This window comes from Danio rerio, chromosome 5 (genome assembly GCF_049306965.1).
Source record: "Danio rerio strain Tuebingen ecotype United States chromosome 5, GRCz12tu, whole genome shotgun sequence".
Lineage (NCBI taxonomy): Eukaryota > Metazoa > Chordata > Actinopteri > Cypriniformes > Danionidae > Danio > Danio rerio.
The window spans coordinates 61,622,048-61,642,523 of record NC_133180.1 but is presented as its reverse complement, the minus strand read 5'-3'; the positions used below and the strand labels follow the sequence as shown (position 1 = coordinate 61,642,523).

The following is a 20,476-nucleotide window of genomic DNA, read 5'->3' as shown; positions in this document are numbered from 1 at the left end:
ATTGTCATCTCATACAAAATTGCAGCGTTAAGATATGATTTCTTTATAAGAAATCTTAACTGCCTGGGTGAGATCCGGTATAACGTGTATATCAGACCAAACAAGAAGCATATGTACAAGAGTATATATGGAAATTAATTTTACCCCAGTATTTTCTATGGAATTTCTGCGCTCGCCTGTTGCTAATGATGGTGCCTGCGTTTAGATGGTCTTTCGTCTCTTTTTACTCTTTAACAGCCACATGGACGCTTAAGTCTCTTTAACGGATTGTATTTTAATTACAATACAACATTGATGCTGTAAAAGGAACCTTATGAAATTGAAAATAGCCACATTAAGCTTTCACCCGAAGTTCGTCATTTGCTAAAAAGCACTAGTTGTGCATAGAGCCCATTCGAGAAAGAAACCACAAAACATAACTTTCTGAGATGCCCACTGCTTTGAAAACAATCCGGCCACAAGTCGAGAGCGTTTGGGTTTTCCCTCCATCAGAGCGTTCTCCGGCATCGCTCATAAACACAACAAATAGGCTATAGTTGTGATGATTTAGTGTACAACCAACAAAAAATGTTTCCATTTAGAAAATGAAAGGTGAAGTTTTTTTTTCCCTCTCCGCTGTCGCCACTGGCTCGCATGGTTCAGGATTGGTAGAGCTACGCATCGATGAATTTGCTCTTCAGTGTTTGAACTCTCAGTAATGATTAAATCACACTGAACTGAGCTAAACTGAACTGAACTTAAACACTAAAAACTGAACTACACTGTTCCAGCTACTATGACCATTTATGTGAAGCTGCTTTGACACAATCTACATTGTAAAAGCGCTATACAAACAAAGCTGAATTGAATTGAAAAATGGCAGTTATTTCTTATAAATTATTAATTTTTAAAATAACCTACATAATCTCAGAATCAAAAAGATTTTCTTGATTTTTGCATAATGATACCTCCGCACCAGTCTGAGTCTTTTATAGCTTATAAAATATGCACGCAATATCAAATGTAAACAACAACATTTTTATACACTATAGTAGCCTATGCTTTACAAAAAGTCAACATATGTGCGCCGTGTCATTGTCTTTCATCACCCGTGAACATAAACTGTGAATGAGACGGAGAAAATGAAAGCACACAAGCTCTAAGGTAAAATCAGATGCTCAAGACATCATCTTTAAACTAATAACTTCTATTAAAACGAGGTTTATGATATGAGAATAACAGCGAAGCATTAATTAAATGCATATTTTCCATAGAGCAATTAATTTTAGGGAGCCCATTTTTATTTGTCAAAAAACAGCCTATGCTGGTTCTTAAAAAGGATTCAGTCGGTGATTTTGATTTGTAATCTAAATGATTTGTAATTTAAGTGAAACTATCTAGGGCAAGACTATTTATTTTATTCTTTTTATTTAGTTTATTCTTTTTTCTATGCTGTTGGTAACACTGCATGTGCGTGAAGATGTTCTGTTGTTGATATGTTTGCATATTAAAATAAATCCATATTTTAGAATGCAATATTTAACGCGTCAGACACAAAATAGACACATCAGTTCATTTACCTAAATAAAATAAAAATGTAATCAGTTAACAGTTAATATTCAGTTTACGAGTGGCAGTTGCCCGCTGACAAAATTAACCGAAATGAACATCCCTACATCAAACATTCAATAATAAAATGCATCTCAAAGCACTTCACTGGACCTTTAATATACAAATAGTGAGAGTGATTTATGTTTACTCTTGGACAATTCTGTTCATATAGTGCTCTTTATTTTATACTTTAAACTTGTATGTAAAGTGGTTCCAAAAAAGTTAAAATACATGAAGAATTTTGACATAAGAAGGTAACAGGTGCTGGTCATGGGCTTCACAGGGGGCTTCAATTACATCATCCCGAAACGGGAAGACAAATGAACGTTTTCTGTGGAATTACCTGATTTAAAATGTCTCGTGATTTTTATTTTGTAAGAGCTATAGTTTATTATTATGTTTGAGATGGTCACACCTGATATGGGTAAAACTTGGATAAAATGTTTGAAGACTGCAGTGTTTTTTTTACATTCTCAAATTAATGCCTTGTTATTCATTTCATCTCTCTTAGCCTGGTTCAAGCTAACCCTGAGGTGGCTATGGACTCCATTGTACACATGACCCAGCACATTTCCCCCACACAGCGCGCCGAAGTCGTCCGCATCCTCTCCACCATGGACACCCCAGCCTCCTCGTAGAATCTCAAAAGCCTGATCTTACTGGAAACCGCAAATAGAGGAGCCAACATGGAGGTTTCTGTGACTGACTTTATGTTGTTGGCTATGATTCTGAAAGTAGTCTTAAGAATGCACAGCAACGCGCACCTTTAGAAACACTAAAAAAATAAAAGTCCTAGTGTTGTCGTTTATAGTTCTGCAGTCTAGTCAAGTGCACTTTTAATCAGCTCTAGATGAACAGAGACCAATTAGAACAAGCTGCCGTTTGTTTTATTTTCTAGAACGTTTATTTGTTTAAAAAGAAGTGCGTTACTGTATGAGTGTGAAAGTTTGCATATGTTGTAATCAGTTTTATTTTATAACAGTCAGGTTGTAACACTAGTTCACGCTTGAAGCGAGCGAGTTGACAACTGGATCACTCCTGATTCACTGGTTATAATGGAAGAGATGGAAGTGTAGATGTTTCTCTTTACATGCAGGATGGTCAGCTGAGCCAAATGACCCCATCAGTTTGTTACTGTACTTGTTTCATGCCCTTGTAGCTTAACCAAAAAAAAAAAGTTTTTTTTTTGTTTAAATATATATCCACTTGTTATAAGTATTCAGTTTGTTTATCCTTTTTTAGCATAAATATGAATATATAATGCTGAGAAGTCATTAATAACTTATTAAATGTAAAAAAGCGCTGCACTCTGTAGTATAACGTGGTACATAATACTGTAAGTGTGTAACTGTAGAACATTCAACTGTAACTGTAGAACATTCAACCTGTTGAATTTGATTGTTACAATATGAATATTCTGGAATGACAAACCAGGAGAGGATCAATATTGGAAAAGAATACTTGAGAGATGAATTGAGTTACACAAGAGATCACAATGTCAGTTATGTCACAACTAAGAGACACGATGCTCAGTTGTGTCCTCATTGATATTACAGTATGCTGGTGGTTTGTGTGACTGGAAAACCTCAAGATGTTACTCCAATTCCAGATTGCGAGCACTACTGCTGGACTCGATGAAAGATTGCGTCAAGTCCACTGTCATGGTGTGACCATCAGGGTGGTAAATTGTTTATCAGTGAACTGAGATCAGAAGCTATCAACCTGCCTGGTCAAAATGGAGGATTTTGTGTTTACTAAGGCAATGTTTTGTTGCCTCTAAAAATAAATAAATGAATAATAAAAGTCAAAGCTTCTTATGTTCGTTTTTAGGGCTGTTTTTTGTTTGAACATTCGGTCATGTCATGAAAGTGTGTTTTCTCTGATGTGCTCCATACACTAGGAGTGTCAAAATGAATTATTTCTTTGATGCACCGCGATGCAGACGTGGACAATTCTGTATCGTTTAACATTTCAAACAAGTATTAGTATTTAATTAATATGTACTAGTATCTTTTAAATAAATTGTAGTATCTATTTCATGAGGACTAGTATCTAAAAAATAAGTACTAGTATCTTTTAATCAGGTAGTAGTATGTAATTAATAAGAACTAGTGCCTAATGATTAACTACTAGTGCAGAAATATATGTGCTAGTCCTAGCTGGAATACATACTATAGTCAAAACTGAGGAGTTGATATCTCAATGACAGATTCCATAGAAATTGATGGAAAATGTTTAATTTTGTTACTAGTAACAACAGAATAGTTACTAATCGCTACTAAAATAAGTACTAGTATCTAATAAATAAGAATCGTATCTATTTAATAAATACTAATATCTAATGAATGAATGAGTACTAGTATCTAATAAAAAAATAGTATCTAAAGAGTCAGCACTAGTATATTTTTATAAAGCACTAGTATCTTAAGAGTAGGCACTAGTACTTAATGGAAAAGATACTAGTATCTAAAAAATAAGCACCAGTAACATGAAAATAAGATACTAATATGGGTTATAACTTGCATGTCAAAACCGCAGAAGTGGGGTTGTAGCATTGCCAGCAGAACTGAGCGCAGATTTGACAGGGTAGTGAAAACACTGAAGATCTACCAGGGAGCTGGACTTAAACCAGATTGTTTTTTTTTAATAATATTATTATGTCATGCTTTTACAACACAATTCAGTGAATAGGTCCTTACTGAAAGAAGAGAATGCAAATACAGTGCATCCGGAAAGTATTCATAACAAAGTTATATTCAATTCAATTTGTTGCACGTTTATTAAAAATAAAAAACCTGCAATATCACATGTACATGTGTATTCATAGCCTTTGCTCACCTTTGGCAGCAATTACAGCCTCAAGTCTTTTTGAATATGATGCCACAAGCTTGGCACACCTGTCTTTGGGAAATTTTGCCCATTTCTCTTTGCAGTACCTCTCAAGCTCTATCAGGTTGGATGGAAAGCGATGGTGTACAGCCTTTTTCAGATCTCTCCAGAGATGTTCAATAGGATTTAGTTCTGGGCTCTGGCTGGGCCACTCAAGAACATTCACAGAGTTGTTGTGAAGCCACTCCATTGATAATTTGGTGGTGTGCTTTGGGTCATTATCCTACTGGAAGATGAACCATCGCCCCAGTCCGAGGTCAAGAGCACTTTGAAGCAGGTTTTCATTAAAGATGTCCCTGTACATTGCTGCATTCACCTTTCCCTCTATCCTGACTAGTCTTCCAGTTTCTGCGGCTGAAAAACATCCCCACAGCATGATGCTGCCACCACCATGCTTCACAGTAGGGATGGTATTAGCCTGTTGATGAGCGCTGCCTGCTTTTCTTCAAATGTAACGCCTGGCATTCACTCCAAAGAGATCAATTTTAGTCTCATCAAATCAGAGAATTTAGTTTCTTATGGTCTGAAAGTCCTTCAGAAGCCTTTTGGCAAATTCCAGGTGGTTTCCGTATGGTCACTCTACCATACAGGCCTGATTGGTGGACTGCTGCACAGATGGTTGTCCTTCTGTAAGATTCTTCTCTCTCCACAGAAGAATGCTGGAGCTCAGACTGAGTGACTATCAGGTTATTGATCACTTCCCTGATTAAGGCCCTTTTCCCCCATCACTCAGCTTAGATGGCCGGCCAGCTTTAGGAAGAGTTCTGGTGGTTCCAAACATCTTCCACTTACAGTTGATGGAGGTCACTGTGCTCATTGGAACTTTCAGAACAGCAGAAAATTTTCTGTACCTTTCCCCGGCCTTGTGCCTCTAAACAATCCTGTCTCGGAGGTCTACAGGTAATTCCTTTGTCTTCATGCTTGGTTTGTGCTTTGGCATGCACTGTCAACCCTGGGACCTTATAAAAAGAGGTGTATGTCTTTTCAAATCATGTCTAATCAACTGAATTGACTACAGGTGAACTCCAATGAAGCTGCTGAAACATCTCAAGAATGGTCAGTGGAAACAGAATGTACTTGAGATTAATTTAGAGCTTCACGACAAAGACTGTGAATACTGATGTACATGTGATTTTTCAGGTTCTTTTATTTTTAATAGATTTGCAAAACTTTCAAAAAAAAAAACATTTTCACATTGTCATTATTGGGTACTGTGTAGAATTTTGAGGAAATAAAACAAATTTGATCTATTTTGGAATAAGGCTGTAACAAAAAATGTTTAAAAAGTGAAGCGATATGAATACTTACTGGATGCACTGTACTCAAGCAAAACTTTTGCTATTAATAAAGTGCTACTATGTTAATTTCAACAAATCAGAATAGGTGTTGTTCGAGATAAAATCCTGAAAGGTTTGTAACCTTTTATTCTACCAAAAGATAATCAGTGCTCATCTTCCTAAGAGAAATCAAATGGCAGACAGAATGATCCAGGAACACACTTTCATTGATTTATCAGTTCTCCAATCATTCTCTCATTCAGCCCCCTCTGAGTGGCTTTCTCAGTCTATATTCCTTCTACCCACCAACAACCAAATTGAATCACACCAATTCAATAGCCAATTATATTTATGACAGACACAATAATGAAAACTTAAGCAGATAATTGAAGGTGAAGGTTCCTCTGATACCACAGATCAGATAACATTACAGAACGCTTCCAGACAAGGGAATTCATTTAGAGGTAGATATCGCTTTCACTAGATTTAATCATGTGCTAACAGTACAATTAGGACATCAATGAAAACACTCTGTGTGTGTGTGTGTGTTGACAATGTTTTTAATATAAAGAGGCACTAAAATGTGTCAGCTCACAAATCACAATAACTCTTTAGTTTCATTTACAGCAAGTCACTTAAAGAAGGAAATATGTTTGGGGTTCCTGAGGGATTTCACCAGCAAGAGCAGTAGATAAGTATGGGCGCGTGTGTGGACATCTGTAGTACACACACACCCGGAGTATAAGCATGTTGGGACAGATGTTTCAGTCATTGTGTTGTCACTGGACCATTTGCAAACAAGGAACGAAACAGCTCAGACCTGAAAACAAACAGAACAAAAGCAAAATTTACTTCTGGAAACAAAGACCTTCACAAAAATATTGTCATGAAAAAGCGCGACTAGTAAATGACTAAAACTAACAACTAGGAACTTAATATATGAACTAACATAATACTAGTATGCAACTAAAAACTACAATCTATTTCTCATCGTAAGTTGTGTGAGTATCTATAAGCGTTACTATTTAATGATTAAATACCAGTACAAAAAATAGGCACTATCAACTTAAAAAAAGATCTTATAACCAAATAAATAATTACTACTATATAAATATGCATTTTAAAATGATAACAGAATCCCACACAAGTCAAAGGTAAAACTGTAAAGCTTGTTACAAGAGACAAAAGTTTTATTATTATTAAGTACTAGTGAAAGTACTAGTATGAGATTAGGTACTGGTATACAGGTGAAAGAACCTAATAAATAGTTGTTATTATCTAATAAGCAGAAGCATTTAAAGCAGGCACGTGCAGAGGTGGGGGCTTTGGGTGCTTAAGCCTTTGCCCTTTTTTCCTGGGGATAGTAATTATTTTTTTATATACTAATAATAATACAATATAATATACAGTTAAAGTCAAAATGATTCACCCCCGTTTATTTTTTTTCCCAATTTCTGTTTAACAGAGGAGATTTTTTTTACAACACATTTCTAAACATAAATAATTTTTAATAACTGATTTATTTTATTTTTGCCATGATGACAGTAAATAATATTTGACAAGATATTTTAAGACACTTCTTTACAGCTTAAAGTGACAGTTAAAGGCTTAACTTAATTAGGTTAACTAGGCAGGTTAGGGTAATTGGGCAAGTTATTGTATAACGACAGTGTGTTCTGTAGATTATCGAAAAAAAATGTATAGCTTAAAGGGTCCAATAATTTTGACCTTAAAATGTTTAATAAAAAATTGAAAACTACTTCTATTCTAGCCGAAATAAAACAAATAAGACTTTCTCCAGAAGAAAAAATATTATCAGACACACAGTGAAAATTTCCTTGCTCTGTTGAACATCATTTAGGAAATATTTAAAAAAGAAAAAAGAAATTGGATTAATTTAGACTTCACATGTATACTAAGTGAATGGTTTTTGGTGTTCTGTGGCACTGAACCTGCAGAGACTGGAAAACAGCCGGGTATAAAAGTAAATGTCCATCAAAGTGGCATAAAGAGCCTGAGAATGTGCTCAACCGTGACTAAAGGCCACCAATCCTAATAGATAAAGTGTGGCCCTGTTTAATGCAGAGAGGACAAAAGCACACAAGCGTGGCCCCGAGATTGAGGTGCTGATGTCCCAAAGGGGCCGGACTGAGAGCAGACCAACAGACCCAGACTTAATCCCAAATCCCTGTTAGAAATGCATCAGCAGCGTTCAGGATTACAGCGCCGTGCATACATTCAGATCCCAACCGAACCTGGAGAACCCAGAGTACGAGGCTCTTCCTATCAGAGACAAATGCATTGTGATGATCTCTTAAGCTGTGTGTGTGTTGTTCCTGCATTGACGGCATTAACATTCATGGCTGCAGTGGTGCGTGTCGGGTGTTATAGAGCTGCTGTTGTGATACGGCGGAGGGAAAGTGTTTGTGTTTATGTGCATCTGGAAAAGGTCGCTGAAAATTTCTCCTCTGCAAAGGTCAGCGGCCACTCTCTGATGCCATCGGCATACATCATTATTACTGTAGTTCAACAATTGTTATGTAAATAAGACCAAGCCGGCGTGTGTGTGTTTGTGCGTGTGGATGGTAAAAAGGTCAGACATCAGTTTGTGTCATCCGTGCTCTGATAAAGGTGTTATCAGTGTTGTGTCAAAAATCTCAATATACATTTTAATTTGACTACGATTACAGACTATTGCTCGGACCCTTTACTGAGCATCATCACTGGACTGATTTTTCTGATTTTAGTCGATTAACTGAATATTAACTGAATGTTGCGCATGTATTAGTGTCATATTTTTATGCTTATCATGGCCACTTTATTAGGTACACCTGTCCAACTGCCCGTTAAGGCATATGTCTAAGCAACATAATGCATTTTGGCTATAGACATGTCAAGAAGATCTTCTGCAGTTCAAACTGAGCATCAGAATGAGAACGAAAGGTGATTTTAAGTGACTTTGAATGTGGCCTGGTTGTTGGTGCAAAACAGGCTGGTCAATTATACATTTTTATTTACTATAAATAGTAGTGGTCGGCCATTTTAGTTCATCCAATTCACCTATACTGTATGTTTTTGGATTGTGGAGGACACCGAAGCACCCAGAGGAAACCCACGCTAACACTGGGAGAACATGCTGTGAGGCAACAGTGCTAACCATTAACCCACTATGCCGCTATATTTCATGCTTATTTTTCATTCAAATTTAATTTTATCATATATTATCATCACTTTTAGGAACAACTGCATGATTTTATGTGTACGTATGCATCCATATGTTTATATTTGTAAAGCAAAAACAGCAATGCAAAAGTTCTGTTGTCTTCTGGTTAGCTTAAAGGTGTGTGTGTGTGTGTGTGTGTGTGTGTGTGTGTGTGTGTGTGTGTGTGTGTGTGTATTCTTTTCACCCTCTTGAGTGTTTGATGTTTTGGTTGTGTGCGTGCTCAAGTAGAACAGCACTGTGAGCTCGATCAGCAGGCCAAGTCTATCTGTCAGCCAGCTCTTCATCAATCCATCCTCTCCTATCTAATCCTGCCTCCACATCCTCCATCTCACTCCTCTAGACCTCTCCAAACCCAGCACTACATATGCTAAAGCCCTGAAACACCTGCACCAATAATAGTCGAGACTACAGAGAGAAGATTATAGCACAACTTCAAGGCAAGATTTTGTAGGATTGTGATTTTTTTTGTTTTGTTTTATGGTGTATGAGTTCTACTTACATTTTCAAAATAGTTGAAAAAAGAAAAGAAGAAAAAAAAAATCACATGCAAACATTGAACACAATGCAAAATGATTAGATTTTAATTAAAGGTTGCCTGCAAAATAAATTTGGGTATATTTTGGGTATACCAAGGCATAGGCAAATAATAAAAGTTTACTACATAGAAATGGCAATAGCAGGAGCCTCAAATACCACTGTATGTATGTGTGTATGTATTTATTTCCTTAAAATTCTACAAAATAGATTTTAAAAAATTAAAAACTGCTTTTATTTAAGCCAAAATACAACAAAAGACTTTCTCCAGAAAATAAAATATTATCAGAAGTACTGTGAAGGTTTCCTTGTTCTGTTAAACATCATTTGGGAAATATTTTAAAAAGAAAAAAAAAATCAATAATAATAATAATTCTAACTTTAACTGTATATACATTTTTATATATTTTTAGCCCCCTTTGATTTTTTTTTCTTGTTTTTTCTTTCTTCATATACACATCAAATTTAGTTACATAACAGTTGTAATTTTTAAATTGTCAGTTGTATTAAAAAATAAGTTATGCTGAACAAAAAGTGTATGTATTACAATTATGTTTGGCTTTACACACATTATTCAAAATATGTTGCTAAGAAATGGCTCTTAACTTCTTTTTTTGGTGAAGCCAGTGAAAACTTTGGCAAGGCAAGTAAAAATCTGAACCAGTGGCCAGTAGAAAAAAATTCTTGGCATTAAACCCTGTTCCATGTTGCATAAAGTGCTACAGACTTGACTTTTATTACTTAAAAAAGTGTCATTTTAAAAAAATTTATTTATATATATATATATATATATATAATATATAATTTTATAATATATAATATATATAATATATAATATATAAATATATAATTTTTTTGACCCAAAAGTTTTGAATGGTATTGCACTCTCTGTAATAAAAGCATTAGGTTTTGATGTGCTAATAAGAATAGCTACAAAACACCTGACATGTACTGCCTTTGTGAAACCAAAGCATAAAAACAACAAGAGGGATTAAAAGTGAAATCTTTGAAATGCGTGAGTGTTTTTGCATGTGTGTATCTACAGAGAGTGTTTGATTAGTCTGTTCTCTGTTTGAGGAGGATTACTGCTGCCTGACAGGACAGAGAAGCACACAACTCAACCATTAATTACACACACGCACACCTTCCTGCTGGCGTCCCCACAGCTGAGTGAGTCAGTAAGTGTAAAAAAAAAAAAAAATGAAACTCAAATGCTGCGATGCATTGATATTTCACTCAAAAATGAAAGTTTTGTCTTCATTTATTTACCTTCTTACTCCAAACCAAGGTTATTATAGCTTGGCATTTTTTTAACCCTTTTCATTTATGAGTTTTAACTACTCCAGCTGACCCTTCAGTGTGTGTGTGTACTTTTTTTTTTGTGACCATTACTCAGAATCCATTGCATTCTAAAGTTATCATGGCGACGCATCAAAATTATTACATGCCCCTTTTGCCCCAATGATCCATGTATATGTCGTATTTGTTTTTTGTTTTTGTTTTTGGACTTTTCAGTACATATTAACAAATATTCTATTTATATCGTGAAAATTGTGATACTCCAATTCTCAAATAGGTGACAGAACATATAGTTTGTCTTTTAAACAGCTTAAAAATTACAGGTAATTGGCAACAATGTTGTTGCTAAAAGGGATACAGCTGCAATCAGAAGTTAACCAAAAGTGTTTATATTATTTATTAATAATAGACACTAATAAAATACAATTAATGCGTAATTTAATAAATAATACTAATACTTCTCGCTAACTTCCGATCGCAGCTGTATCCCTTCTAGCAACAACCGCAAGAGAGATCTGAGCTGCTGGATGTACGTCATATTAATTCATACTTTTCTGCTGAAATACATTAGAATAATCAACTGTCTATCTGGAAGAGGAATAGAGAAAATATTCTAGAAACATAAACAGTGTGTATCTTATGTGAACAAAGCACATCATCCAGTTATATAGAAAAAAAATGATGCCGTCTCCATAGACATCTATGTGTGTTTAACAAACCTTAGATGGTATGTTTTGCTTGTAGTTATGTGTATTTGAATGTCTGAAACCTAAAATAAGTGTTATTTGTTTGAAAGCACAGATAAATTGTGATTTATGACAAGCTCTGTGCACCTCTTTCTATGCCTCAACGTGCGCTATCAGATTTGAATTTTAGCTGTTGATGACAAGCGCACTGAATATTCTAATCATACCGGTGGGATTATACCTCAGAGATCAGCCAAGGCTGATCACACTTTGATCGTCCGCGTGAAACATCTTTTAATAATTTTTAAAGTTTAGATCAAGTGTGTCAATGTTTTGTTTTAGTTTTCATTTTGTGAACACATTAAGCTTTTTTATATTTAGTTTCAGTAGTAATTCTAGTTCCAGAGTCTAACAGAGTTAACAGAACACATTCAGTGTTGACCAGAGTCAACTGTAGTGCAAATCTCTTGGTAATATTAATTAAAATAATTGTATGAGCAGACACTGAACCCAGAACTACACAAATGCAACTTTAAATGCATAAAAGTAAATGTTTCTTAAGAATTCAAACGAGCTTCAGATTGTATATGTAGTTAAACAGGCATTGACTGCATTTTTTTTTAAGTTTTAACACTTAATTGTTTTTAGAAAATATGTTTTTTATATATAGAAAATAATGCGCGTGACTAATGTGTTTGTCTGTAAAAGCTCTTCAACAGGTAATTCTACAAACAGCCGCAGGCAGTTTTTTTCATAACACAAAACGAGTGCTTAGAAATTTGAAAACATTTATTATTATTGTTATTATTATTAAATTCCAGTTTTTCAGCAACAGTTTAGTTTTAGTTTTTTTTGATTATTTAGATTTTGTTATTATTTCTTAGTCCATTTATTAAAAAAGGGGTCACCACAGCGGAATGAACCGCCAACTGATCCAACATTTGTTTTTTACACAGCGGCAGCCCTTCCAGCTGCAGCCCTTTACTGGTAAACATTCATACACACTCATACATTACGGACAATTGAGCTTATCCAGTTTGCTTATACCAATTCACCTATAGCACATGTCTTTGGACTTGGGTGGGGAAGTGGAGCACCCGGAGGAAATCCAAGCATACACGAGAGAACATGGATACCCCAAACAGAAACGCCAACTGACCCAGCCGAGGCTCGAAATAGCGACCTTTTTGTTGCAAGCAAACGTGCTACCCACTGCGCCACCGTGCTGCCTTTATTTCAGTTACTGAAATGTGTTTTTTTGAAACAACCGTTTTAGTCTACAAAACAGGAGAATTTAGATAAACTTTCTCAGCTATAAAAGCTTTTAAATGACGGCACCTACAGCCCAGGGGTTATTATGCCGATATATAGCACTTTAGGCCGTACTCACACTAGGTACAGTTGCCTCGAACCGGGCCAAAGCACGCTTGTCTCCCCTCCCGTCTCCCCCGATGGCCCGCGCTCACACCATATCGGGCCTCGGCACGCTTACGTCATCGCTGCTGCGCTGTTCAGAAGCGCTCTCTATGGCAAGCCTTTTTAGCATTTAAATCTTTGTTCTGACTCCATAAATATATTTAGAGATATCTCTAATTATATTTTGACTAGTCATAATTACAATTCGACTAGTCAGAATAACAATTAGAGATATCTGCAATTGCAATTGTACTAGTACGAAATCAGATTGGAGATATCTGCAAATATATTATGACTAGTCATATTCCTCCATTGACTTCCATTGAAAAATATTTGTAGATATCTCTAAATGAGTTTTGACTAGTCACAATTGTAATTAGAGATATCTCTAACTGAGTTTTAACTAGTCATACATTTGGAGATGTCTTTAATTCGTAATATTTAGAGATATTTACAAATATATTTGAAGATATGTCCAATTAATTTACTAATAGTCGAATTACAGTTGTAGATATCTTGAATTGGATTTTTGACGAGTCAAAACTCAGAGATATCTGCAAATATTTTTCAACGGAAGTCAATGGAGGAATATGACTAGTCATAATATATTTGCAGATATCTCCAATCTGATTTCGTACTAGTACAATTGTAATTGCAGATATCTCTAATTGTCATTCTGACAAGTCGAACTATAATAATGACTTGTCAAAATATATAATTATATCTCTAAATATATTTATGGATAGTCAGAACAAGGTTTAAATGCTAAAACGGCTTGCCATACGCTCTCTCACTCAGCAGCACAGTGGAGATTTCTCTAGTTATATCGTTTCAGTTGTTTGTTATGCAGTGACATGCAGTCAAATATTTCGCCAAACAGTCCTTAGGGATGCCGTGACACGCAGTCAGATATTTTACCGAACAGATCCGCCACTTTTGGCGCTCATAAACAATCAAAGCTCTCGTGCTGCAGGAATGAGGAGGTCTGCTGAAGGCGCGCAGCTGGCGTGCAGTGAGGAGTTTGCGTCTTTAATAAACTACGGCAGTTTGCGATCACTGAACAGTAAGAATGATTAATTAATCCATATCAAACAGTCCCTTAAAAGTCACGTCTCGCTTTCGGTTTCGGGCTTTGGCGCGTTTCGCGCTCACACACAAGCGTACCGCGCCAAAGCCCAAGTGTACCGCGCTCAGGCACACCTCTTCCAACCGGGCCAGGGCCGGCCGAGTGAACCGTGCTTGAGCCCGATTCAGCGCACTCACACTTCTCAAACGATCCGGGAAACGGGCCTGGGCACGGTACGGATGGCATAGTGTGAGTAGGCCCTTAGATGTCCCAAGGTGACCCACCTCTTGGACCCTACTCTCCAATCAAATAAAGACATAAATAGCACAAACAGCCTTTAAATAAAGTCAACATTTGTGTAAACTGCTTTTGTTGTTTTTTTTTTTTTACTTTTTGCATATTGACTTTAGTTTTATGGAAAAGAGCAGCTGTGATATTCTGCTAAACATCTCATTTTAAAGAAATGTATGACATATTGGGCAGAGGGGTGGTGCAGTGGGTAGCACTGTTGCCTCACAGCAAGAAGGTTGCTGGTTCGAGCCTCAGTGGTTTAGTTGGCAATCCTGTGATGAGTTTGCATGTTCTCCCCGTGTTTGCGTGGGTTTCCTCCGGGTGCTCCAGTATCCCAAGACATGCGCTATAGGGGAATTGGGTGAGCTAAAATGTTCGTAGTGAATGTGTGTAAATGGGTGTGTATGGGTGTTTCCCAGTGATAGGTTGCAGCTGTAAGGACATCCAATGCGTAATAACATATTCCGTATGAATTGGCGGTTCATTCCGCTGTGGCGACCCCAGATTAATAAAGGGACTGAGCCAAAGACTAAATGAATGAATGACATTTCTTGTAAGAATTATGCCTTTAAACATCTGTATATAACATGAATAGGATGGTGTGTATGATCAGTTGATTATTTTTGTCTTTAAAGCAGGTTAAAAAAAAGGTAAGGCTTCACTCACCGTGCATCATCGCTCATGCTGCTGTTGTCCATAGGAGCCATAAAATTCATCAGCTTACTGTGAACGTGAAACCTGACAAAGGTTTGAAGGAAAGAAGGACAAGTATAAGCTCAAATAGTCTTGAGTAAACTGAATTGTGCCATCAGAACACACACACAGCCGAACTCTGAACTCATTTACATGACAAATAGACAATTAAAGATGTTTGATAAGAGATGATATCTGCTGCTTCTTAATCAATAGAAACAACCCCATCTCATTCCTGTATTATCCTCTATCTTTATGTAACTGAATTAAGATGATGCTAATAAACACCTTCCGATGTTTTGGTCACATAAAAAGTACAAGCTTTGTAAGATAATCTAATTAAATCAGAGTTATTTTATGATTATTGTAAAAATACCTAGCAAGAGCAATTCAACAGAACAAGCAAAACAGTATTAAGCAATCTGCCAGGTTTTAACCTGAGCTTTAAAAAACAATACAATTTCTGGTTTTTATGCAGTAAATTCATGTCAGCAAGACTACTGTTATTTTGTGTTACTATCATGCATACAGTATATTATTTTCATTTTTGTTAATATTTTGAATTTAAATCATAATTTTGATGTCATTTTGTTAAGTTTTAGGTATTCTGAGCATGTAGTTTTTATTTGTTTTTGTTCTTTTAAATACATCCTTGCATGTTTAGGTTTCAGTTTTATCCATATTAGTGTTTCCAACTTACTGATTTACATGTTGAGTCAAAGCAAAGATGCGATTAGACATCCGGTGGCACTAATTGTGTGATTGAGGTGGCGCATTTAAACGATTCAAGCGAATGACATGATGCAAATTGAGCATTTTTATTTATTTAAATCATTTAAGTGCTAACCTGTGGTTTGCTCGAATCTCGAGTTGAAAAATCTGAACTTTTCCACACATTTGCGCCACATTAACCAATCAGGAGCTTGCTCCATTAGTGGCATGATTATGTCATAGTGTCACTAGTTGTTGTCCTGATGGGAAATTCTGCCGTTGACATGAGACAACAGGTCAAGATAAAAAAAAAATTAAGCAATAAAAAAAATTAATAAATAAAAGAATTAAAAAAATTCATAGATCACAGAGTAGCTTCACCTTATACCTTATAGCATTTAGTTTTTAATCACAGCTCTGTCAGTGAAAGTGGTTGAGCAAACAAGAAGCACCATGAAGGAGTTTGCACATGTCAGAGCATTTGATTGGCCAAGATTTGATGAAAAAGTATGAGGTGATGTGAAAAAGAAAAAAAAAACATTTAGGCAGAAGTAACTGCAAACTTGGGTAATGCAATGGTGCAGTGGGTAGTATGTTGGCCTCACAGCAAGAAGATCACTGGTTCAAGCCTTGGCTGGGTCAGTTGGCAAATCTGTATGGAGTTTGCATGTTCTCTGTGCGTTTGCGTGGGTTTCCTTCAGGTGCTCCGGTTTCCCCCACAAGTCCGAAGACATGTGATTCAGGTGAATTGGGTATGCTAAAATTGACTAGTGTATGAGTGTGTGTGTCTATGGATGTTTCCCACTGACGGGTTGCAGCTGGAAGGGCATCTGCTGCGTAAAATATGCTGGATAAGTTGGCGGTTCATTTAACTGTGTTGACCCAGAATAATAAAGGGACTAAGCCGAAAAAAAAATGAATGAATGAACTGCAAACTTTATTTTTTTATCTTTTGAGTATAAATTGTGTCACTGTTTTAGAACAAACTAGTGTATAGATATCCCTTAAACTAACATCTAAAAAAAAAAAAAACATTTTAATTAAAACAGGACTTTTAAATGTTTATTTTAAGTGAAATCAAAAATTCCTTCTTTGTTAAAAATAACTCTGGCCATTTCAGGCCATTGTAACCACAAAATTAAAATGAATAATTTGCTAATAGATTGTTTTTCTTAACAAGAATTATACTGCCTGGACTAAAAAAAGGTTTACATATAAACCATTAGAACTGACAGAACACCAACTTCTATTATATTGTATAAATAATTAAAGCTTACTAAAACATTTCTGCATTTATTTGAGAAAGGCAAATAAGTGTTTCTATAGTTTTACTGTTCTATAATAGCTCAGAATATGACAATGCAGCATTTCTGCTGTTGCATGACAACAATACCATTGTTGTTCATAAAGTAAAATATATATATCAAGGTGTTAGCAAAAGCAAAAACAAAGTGTTTAGTGTCAGCCTTATGTGTACAGTAAACTGTATTAGTTTTTAATACCATTAATTGTATTTTAATGCTATATATCTATTATTTATGTTTTAGTTTTTGTACTATTAAAAACATGTATGTACATTTAAGTTTCAAATTTATATTTTAGTACTTCGACCTAAATCAAACAAACTAGCTGAAAAAAAAAAGTTTTTTATTTTAGGTAATGTTCATTTTATTTCAAAGCTGAGCACCATTTGTGTATGTGTCTTTTTTATATCATATTTTCCCTCCAACATTTAAATTTGGGGGTGCTAATTTTTGGACCTTTATTGTAAACTATTGTTACATTAGGTTCAGATTTGGCTTTAGTACTGACTAATCTAATGTAAATGAACAAACATAATATTGTAAAACATCCTATGAAAAATACTTATTTAAATGAATGATTTGTGAGGGGTGTACTTATATATGCTGAGCACTTTATACCATATGTATATAACATTTTTATCACAAAAAAATCTAAAACATTTAAATAAAAAAGAGAAATTATTTTATTTTATTACATTTTTATAAAATAATAAAAATAAACAATAAAAATAAAAACTAAGATAATCTTGCAAAATGTTCCTCATAGTAATGTCACAGAGAAAAATCGATTGTTTCTTGAGAATGAAAGTTTACCTGATTTTTCTGCCTTTGCTGGCTTTGGTGTCCACCTTCTTCTTGATTTTACTACGCAGTTTCTGGATAGCAAGCCATTGCCTGTGAGGTTAAACGTAGAGTTATAATAGTCAAATGTGTACAATGTATGAAACGTATATATGCACAGACACACACTCACTTTCCCATGGCCACTTGATCATTGGGGTCTGTTGCACTTGTTTTGCGCTCAATAAGCTCTCGGAGAAGCTGTGCAAAAGAAAGAGAGCTTAAGAAAACCCTGACATTGCATCTGTATGTCTACCATTTTATAGAAGGGTATTTTTGTACTTGTTTTTACCATTTTTATTCAACAAAAAGAAATACATAGAAATACAATTTTATTGCATTGGAAATGGCGGTTTTCACCAGAGATTTATTAGAGGGGTGAAAAAGTACTCTAGAAAGATGCCATCATCATTTTATTTTTACAAAGAGACAAGCAGTTATATTAGTAATAGTAGTTGTATATAGCAATTGTTGAAGCATTATGTTTTCAATGGACACTTCTAAGATGGAAAGCTTGTTTATAAGAGATATAAAATATACATCTTGAGTTACAGCCAAACAAACTTAGCAAAGATAATGCTTTCACCACTCAGACTGTTATTTTCCATGCAATTACTTTCAGAATATTTCAGAATGATATGAGATTATTTGTGGTTTAGACATTCATGAACTATCAGATCTCAGAATCATTCCTATCAGCTATATGCAAACTGACCTACAATTGTTTTTTTTTTTACAATTTATTCACAGAGCCATATTGAGATCCTAATATCTCTGAAAATAAATAAGACTGTTTCTTAACCATTTACATACTAAAGAAAACGTTTTTCGACAACTAGAATCCAAAATGTTATGGATATATCTTGAAAACCTCTTGAGGGTTTTAACCATGGAATCTTTGTGGTAAAATAAATAAATAAATAAATAAGATTGTGTCTTTTTTTCCATTTTTTAAGCGTCCCATTTAAAATATAGTCAGAATCACTTTTATTGCCAAGTGTGCTTCACAGACAAGGAATGTTTTGACTACAGAAGCTTCCAGTGAACATAAAGTGACGTGACAACACAAAATAAATAAGAAAAAAGACGATAAACATTAAACAAAGATGCAATTAGACAAAAAAAATCTTAATGTTAAATTGTATTTACAGATATGTTATAAATATACAGGTTTTAAGGTGCTGTGTACAAATGCGTATGAGAAAGTATTGCATTGTATTTTGTTATAAAGTGCTGCTGTGTACAAGTGTGTATGAGAAAGTATTGCATGTTTATAGCAGAGTAGGGCAATATTTAACTGTTCATGATGTAGACGGCCTGAGGAAAGAAACTTTTCCTGTGTCTGGCTGTTTTTGTGCTTGGTGCTATGTAGCACCGACCAGACGGTAACAGTTCAAAAAGGAAGTGTGCTGGGTGCAAAGCATCCAGAGTGATTTTGCGAGCCCTTTTACTCACTCTGGAAGAGTACGGTTCTTAAAGTGTACTAATGCTACAAGAACTGCTAAATACAACATATTTTATTAATAAACCAATTAATACAGCGAACAAAATCTAATGAAGTCATCTGTCTTTAGTAATTTTGCCCACTTGAAATGTGGCTAAAAATCATAGGTGAAAACTGCCATTTTGACCTCTTTAAAAACTATGGATTAAGTCTCAAGCAATGATTTATTTTTTTCTGTCAAATATAAATAATATAAATCTCAAATTTGAGTTAACAGTAAATGATTAGCTATAGGCTACTACAACACTGCAGTTATTATTGACAAATGAACTGAATAGTGTTTTCTTACCTGATGATAAAAATCATCATCATCAAAAATGTTCTCATCCAGATCTTTGAGGTGCATGTTGGCTTTTACTGCCAGTTCAGCCACCTGAAATAACACAAAGTGAAGATTAGTGTAATTGTTTTTTTAATAATTGTGTTTAGCGTGGGAATCTTCATGATTCAATCTAATCCTAGTGGTCACGACTCGATTCCAAAACAATCTTTGACTTACATTTTTTTCCTTATTTCTTCGGCTATGCAAATACATCTTACTAACTTAACATTAACCAGGAGAGGCGTTTCTATGCTTAGGTTTAAGATTAAAATCTATGTATGACAGTACTGTCATCTTAAAAACGATTGACCACATTTTATTAAAGTCATATTCTACACCAGGGGTGGCCAACCCTGTTCCTGGAGAGCCACCTTCTTGCAGATTTCAGTTGCAACCCATATCAAACACATCTGCCTGTAATTATCACGTGTTGTTCAGGTCCTCATTACTTGGTTCAGTTGTGTTTGATATGGGTAGCAATTGAAATCTGCAGGAAGGTGGCTCTCCAGGAACAGGGTTGGCCACCCCTGTTCTACACGAACGAGCTCTGAATGTAATATTGAAAGTTCTAATTCCAAGAACTGTTCTTTTTTCAGTTTGATTAACTTTTAATGAAGATGAAGCAAAAGTTTATGTAAAAATGATAAGAAAATAATACTAGAATATCTTTAGAACATAGTAGAGCATAATGTTTTATTTATTTTAGGGATGCACCGATAATGACACTTGGATCAGATATCTGTTTGATACAGCATATTTTTGCTGGATCGGGTATTGGCCAGCTGGTACCGATCCAAATCCGATCTTGCGCATGCACTACTTTCTGTGCCA

At 35.2% G+C, this 20,476-nt stretch overlaps 2 protein-coding genes across 36 annotated transcripts in view; one reads left to right on the top strand and one right to left on the bottom strand.

Annotated features, from left to right (window-relative positions):
- The window catches only part of acaca (acetyl-CoA carboxylase alpha), a 111,821-nt gene extending 108,416 nt beyond the window's left edge, over nt 1-3,405 (top strand). For 29 of the 30 annotated variants that reach the window (XM_073950518.1, XM_073950517.1, XM_073950509.1 and 26 more), the window contains one exon: nt 2,102-3,405. In XM_073950518.1, coding sequence (XP_073806619.1) covers nt 2,102-2,228 — 127 coding nt within the window. In that variant the 3' untranslated portion in view covers nt 2,229-3,405. 30 annotated transcript variants of the gene reach the window in all.
- A 2,534-nt stretch (nt 3,406-5,939) lies between these two features.
- aatf (apoptosis antagonizing transcription factor) overlaps nt 5,940-20,476 on the bottom strand; it is a 28,462-nt gene continuing 13,925 nt past the window's right edge. For 4 of the 6 annotated variants that reach the window (XM_005165555.6, XM_068221221.2, XM_073950522.1 and 1 more), the window contains exons 8-12: nt 19,613-19,696; nt 17,953-18,020; nt 17,793-17,873; nt 14,938-15,009; nt 6,088-6,576 (exon numbers count right to left, since the gene is read on the bottom strand). In XM_005165555.6, coding sequence (XP_005165612.1) covers nt 6,525-6,576; nt 14,938-15,009; nt 17,793-17,873; nt 17,953-18,020; nt 19,613-19,696 — 357 coding nt within the window. In that variant the 3' untranslated portion in view covers nt 6,088-6,524. Of the gene's footprint in view, nt 6,577-14,937; nt 15,010-17,792; nt 17,874-17,952; nt 18,021-19,612; nt 19,697-20,476 lie in introns of all 6 variants that reach the window. The other 2 variants (NM_001083828.3, NM_001271839.1) reach the window with 1 other exon arrangement.